Source organism: Colius striatus, chromosome 1 (genome assembly GCF_028858725.1).
Source record: "Colius striatus isolate bColStr4 chromosome 1, bColStr4.1.hap1, whole genome shotgun sequence".
Lineage (NCBI taxonomy): Eukaryota > Metazoa > Chordata > Aves > Coliiformes > Coliidae > Colius > Colius striatus.
The window spans coordinates 121,831,535-121,837,527 of NC_084759.1; the positions used below are offsets into that span (position 1 = coordinate 121,831,535).

Consider the following 5,993-nt stretch of genomic DNA (forward strand, 5'->3'; position numbering starts at 1 on the left):
CGTCAAGAACATAACCAATGACGTCCTTCTTCAGCTCACATACAGGAACAGACTGCAACATGATCTAAAATCTTATCCTAAAAGTCTTGTGTGCCCTGCCCCAAAAAACTGAGTGGCTCAAGGCCATCGAGCAAACAGCAGAGCCCACTCAAGGGAGGTAGGTATGTGTGGTCATCCCATTCTCCCTCACCTTTACCTGCTTCTGCCTTCCTTTTTGCAAAGCAAGACCTCAGGGTCCTACTCCATTGGCATCCTCCCTGGACCAAGCCAACATTGTTCATGAAGTTTATAAGGTTTTTGTGAAAAATTACATGGTCATTAATGCAAGGAGCTACATCCAGTGAATGCTGCCAACACACAGCAGCATGAAGCAAGGGAGGGGTGGGAACCACTGGGAATCCTCACTTTTGGCAACAGTGAACTATTAGGGAGGATCACTGTATCATGTGGGAATACTGACAAATTGAAATCTCTGGGCTTTGCTGATTTGCATTTAAGCCTACCCTGAACTGACAGAAAAAAAAACTTTACTCCTAAGATAACACTTCTGTGCTGTACCAGCACAGCCTTTATATAGCCCATATCATCAACAGGACTGAGAAAATAACAACACAAAATAATGTCTCAATAACATTTTCCTTCAACCAAGCCATTTTTAATCTTTGCAGTTCTGTTTGTACAGAATGGCACAAACGGATGGCACAGAGATTAGCTGCTTTGTGGCAACACTAGCTTAAATGTACTCTAAACTACAACCTATGTCTCTTCCAAACCCTGTGTTATCACTCGGATAGCCTACAGTCACATGACCCTGAACTCAACACTAAGGTAACAGGACAATACAATCAGGTGCCAGCTTCACACAGCTGTTGAGTAGAAAAGATTTTTTCCATTCATACCATTTAAAACTGCACACAACACTTCTGTTAGCAGACTACTGAACTAAACACATACTATGAGCAATCTGAATTTTTAGGAGTATAGATTTCCATCCATTCTTTCTCACGTCTTGTAATGTAGTTCCCATGACATCTCTCATGGAGTGGAAAGACACGAGAAAAAGCATTGATCATAAAACCACCAGGATTTCTCAATGAAAAGGTAGAAAGGAGAATATATTTGTATGAATAGAAAAAAAAAGGAAGGAATTTTACAACAAAAAAATACCATAAATCTGTCAAACCATCTGAAAGGAAACAAAAAGCCATATTTAAGGTAAGTGATTTCTGTGTTGGTCACTTTCAGAAGTCAGAAAGAAAACATGAGAGCTGCTAACACTATCTTTCTGTCAGCCCATGCTCAATATGGTATATGGTAACTTCTACTCTTAGGTGAATCGGGTTCTCTCTCCTTAACTCAATTTTTAGAAACAAAGTTGAACTTGGAAACGAAGCACTAAAGAACCCAGCAAAATATGCGTCAACTAGAAGGCAGCAATAGCGCTTAAAAATGGGCTGCTGCTCAGAGCGCTGAAAGAGTTCCCCAGCTTTCAGAAGATGCCTCACTACAGACAAAGAATGCTTCTAGTTGCTCTAGTTCACTCATCTGGACTGCCTCCCTTACCCCCTCTGCTTTTGGGGTGAAGTCCTAACTCTGCTAAAGTCACCAGACATTTGGCTGCAATCCCACCGGTGTGGCTGGCACGGTGATCTTCCTGCTGGAGTGGTAGCCAACAATTTCTTTGCCTTATATATGGAAGGTGTAAAGATCATTCTGCAAGTTCCTTCAAACTGTGCCACAGATGCTACATGGACATTTTTTTCAACTCACAATCTCCAGAATCACAATTACAGTTTGAATTCCCAATGACTAATGGAGAATGGTCTTGATAAGTCTAATATCAAAGTTCCTCATAGCCTCAATGTGACCTTTAATCATTGGCAAGTCTCAGGTTTTATCAACCACCTAATCTGGCAGTACAAAATGAAATGCAGCAATCCCTAAGTTAGAATCATAGAATCATTTCAGCTGGAAGAGACCTTTAAGATCAAGTCCAGCCTTTCTTCCAGTCCTATCAACCACCACACCATTTCCCTAAGTGCAACATCCACCTGTCTCTTAAACACCTCCAGAGATGGTAACTCCACCATCCCCCTGGGCAGCCCGTTCCAATGTCTGACAACCCTTTCAGTAAAGAAATTCCTCCTCATATCAAGCCTGAAACTCCCCTGGAGCAACTTAGGACCATTTCCTCTTGTTGTATTGCTTGTCACTAAGAACAGACTGACTCCCTGCCTCACTGCTTCCTTTCAGGTAGTTGTAGAGAGCTATTAAGTCTCCCCTGAGCCTTCTTTCTCTCACGCTAAACAGCCCCAGATCCCTCAGCCGTTCCTCATGTGAGATGTGCTCCAAATCCTTTACTAGCCTGGTAGCTCACCTCTGTATCCTCTCTAGCACCTTAATGTCCTTCTTGTAGAGAGAGGCCCAAAATTGGACATAGTACTCAAGGTACAGCCTCACCAAAGCACAGGGCAATGATCATCTCACTCCTCCTGCTGACAACACTGTTCCTGATCCAGGCCAGGATGCCATTGGCCTTCTTGGCCACCTGGGTACACTGCTGGCTCACTGCTTGGCAGCTTTCCAGCCACTCCTCCCCAAGCCTGTAGCACTGCTGGGAGTTGTTGTGGCCCAAGGGCAGGACTCAGCACTTGGCCTTATTGAAACTCATGACACTGGCTTTAGCCCAGCCATCCAGCCTGTGTATATCTCTCTATAAAACTTCCCTACCCTAAAGTGGTTTGACACTTCCACTCAGCCTGGTATCACCTGCAAACTTACTAAGGATGCACTCTACCCCCTCATCCAGATCATTAATAAAGATGTTAAACAGGACTGGACCCAGCACTGAATTCTGGGGGACACCACTCATGACCAGCCACCAACTGAATTTCACCCCATTGACCATGACTCTTTGGACCCGACCATCTAACCAGTTTTTCACTCAGGAAAGTGTATGCCCATCCAAGCCAAGAACAGCCCATTTCCCTAAGAGAATGCTGTGGGAAACAGTGTCAAATGCCTTAAAGTCAAGGCAGACAACATCCACAGCTTTTCCTTCACCCAACAAGCGTGTCATAGAAGGACATCAGGTTTGTTAAACACAACCTGCCCTTCATAAACCCATGCTGACTGGTCCTGATCACCTAGTTGTCCTCCATGTGCTGCATAACAGAGCTTAGGATGACATGCTCCGTCAGCTTACTGGGCACTGAAGTCAAACTCACAGGCCTGTAATTTCCCAGATCATCCTTCCATCCCTTCTTATATATGGGTATTATATTGGCTGACTTCCAATCAGATAGGACCTCCCCAGTCAGCCAGGACTGCTGATAAATGATGGACAGTGGCTTGATGAGCACCCCTGACAGTTCCCTCAGCACTCTAGGATGTACCCCATCCAGCCCCATAGATTCGTGCATATCAACGTGGAGCAGCAGGTCACTGACCATCTCCTGCTGAATTGTAAGGACATTTTGCTCCTCATCCCTGTGTCCTGGCTTGGGACAGTGGAAATGCCGCTATTACTAAAGACTGAGGCAAAGGCAGCATTAGGCACCTCAGCCTTATCCTTGTCTTTTATTACCCAATTTCCTTCTGGATGTAATAGGGGATGGAGGCTCCCACTGGTCTTTCTTTTATTGTTAATTTACATTGATGAGTAGAGATGTGGAAGATACCAAAGCTACACCACAGCTTCTGCGTGTCACCAGTTCCCATAGGAGAATGAAGCAGCGTGACTTCAGGATGGATTAGGCTAAGTTGTTTCTCTCTCCTCCCTTTTCCAGATGTTCAGTGACATGAGACTGGGAGAGGTACAGTACTCTGAATTTGGATGGAGAAGCAGGGAGGCTTGGAAGGTTGGGATTCAAGAGGGGAAGACTGATAGAGGATGAGGATCTACCAACAGCATACTGGTGTTTACAAGCCTAGAAGCTTGCATGCCAAGTCAAAGTGCTACTGATTTACTTCATGCACTTGAGCAGACGTTCAGGGGCTTGGGTTTTCTCATGCAGAGATGATAGATTACCTTGATAAAGGTAAGAACATTTACACATAGGCATCGCCACACACAACAGCAATAATGCAAGCATACAAATGACAAAATGGGGTGGAATCTTGATTATTTACTTTAGTCAGCAACAGTAGAGAGTTTGTATTCCTGATCTCCTACCCTAATTGACCACTGCAAAATCAAAGTTTTATGGAGAAGACATGACAACAGAGCTAGGTAATTTTTTAGTTAAAGGAGGATATTACAATACTTGCAGTCACAGTTACCCTCTCCAGCTGCCCAGTTACTCTAATTTCTCCAGTTCAACTGTATGTTTTTTGGAACCTGGAATCTTGTTTCCTGGATAAGTCTACAGCACCTGGACTCAGATGTAGCAGTGGTATGCCAACTTGTGCAATATAAGGCAACAAATTGCTTTCACCCACCCAAAAGGTTACAAGAGGATAGTCAATCACACACATTACTAACACTCATATAGAGATATTTGCAAAAGCACTGCAGATGAGACGAAAAAAAAATCTGAGCTTACTAAGGCTACAGACTGACTCACACAAGTAAGCAGAGGCCAAGCTTCTCCATTGGTCCCACACACACAGTGGATGCCAATGCTCTCTTAGTTAGAGGAGGATCTCACGGAAACAAAAGAAGCCGAAGGCTTCTGCAATAGTACAAGAGCAAATCTCAGGGAGTTGCCCTGGACACTCAGTGGCAGAACCAGCAGGAGGAGACTGTTGTTCTTCAAAAAGGGGGATGCAACAGGTCCTGGTTTAAGCACATCCGAGAAACTCCCAAAGCAACCAAAGAAAGTCATTGAGAAACCCTTTAGACTAGAGGAATCTTAAGAAAGCCTATGTTCAGCAAGCCATATGCTGCTTGGCCCAGCTAGCAACAGTAGCTACCTCTGAGGACAATGAGAAACTTTGTACAGCTTTCTTCAATTTCAAAAACTGGCAAGTTTTGTTTACACGTCTCGTGTTCATAGCCTGATGCAAGGGCTATCTATGATCCCCAGCCACACTGTGGAACTTGGATTAAGAAGGCCTTTGTTTAGCATTTTACCATAAACTAACACTTCTATAAAGAAAAATCTCACCCATCTAAAAAAAAAACCAAAACCAACCCCACATCACAACGCCATTGAGAACTTTGATGACTGGGTTCTTCTTCCTTGAGCAAGAGTTAACACAGAATACAAAACAAACGCCCTTGCCATACGCAGAGGTGGTAAGGACACTCAAAATAACAGGCAGCTTCCTACACCCCTCTGAGAGCAAATCTGATAGCGATGGCGCTTCCTGCCCTCGGGACAGAAACCACACCCATTTCGACCTGAAACTTTCCCGTTTACACAGGTTTGAGACAAATAGCTTGCCAAGATCTCAACAGCGGGGAAGGGAATCCTAAGCACTCGTGCTAAACGCGGGGGCAGGCAGCTATTTGGTTCCATCTACCACCCCTCAAGGACAGAAATCCAACAGCCCCCTCAGCACGGCGGAGGCAGCCCCAGGCGCGGAGAGCCACGTCCAACCCGACCGGCGACGAGGCCGCCCGGGGAGGGCCCGGTTCCGAGCGGCTGTGCCCGCCGGCCCGCTGAGGCTCGCCGCCCGCCCTGCTCCCGCCGCGCTGCTCCCGCCGCGCCACCCATGAGGGGAGCCGGCAGGCTGAAAAAGCGGACGGGCGCTTCTTTCTCCCCGCCGACGCTCCTCTCACCACTTACCAGAAAAGCGTATAAAGATGCTAAGCAAGCCCAGCGAAGCCCACAGCCTCATCGCTGTGCCTCCGCTTCCTGCCTCAACGGAAAGCAAAATGCGTGCGGGGCTCGCCGCGCCCAAAGGCGCCCCGGCCTTCCGACCCGGCCCCTCTGACGTTTTTACGCCCGCCCCTCCTGCCCCAGCAGCCGCGCCCGCGGGCACGCCGCGCTGTCCGCCCAGCTCCTCTACGTCCAGTTCCCACCCTCCCGTCCCAGCGAGCCCATCGG

The 5,993-nt window shown here is 46.7% G+C and overlaps 1 protein-coding gene across 4 annotated transcripts in view; it reads right to left on the reverse strand.

Annotated features, from left to right (window-relative positions):
- CD58 (CD58 molecule) overlaps positions 1-5,862 on the reverse strand; it is a 41,378-nt gene extending 35,516 nt beyond the window's left edge. For all 4 annotated transcript variants that reach the window (XM_062005289.1, XM_062005282.1, XM_062005274.1 and 1 more), the window contains exon 1: positions 5,733-5,862. In XM_062005289.1, coding sequence (XP_061861273.1) covers positions 5,733-5,784 — 52 coding nt within the window. In that variant the 5' untranslated portion in view covers positions 5,785-5,862. The remainder of the gene's footprint in view (positions 1-5,732) is intronic.
- Between the last annotated feature and the right edge of the window lie 131 nt (positions 5,863-5,993).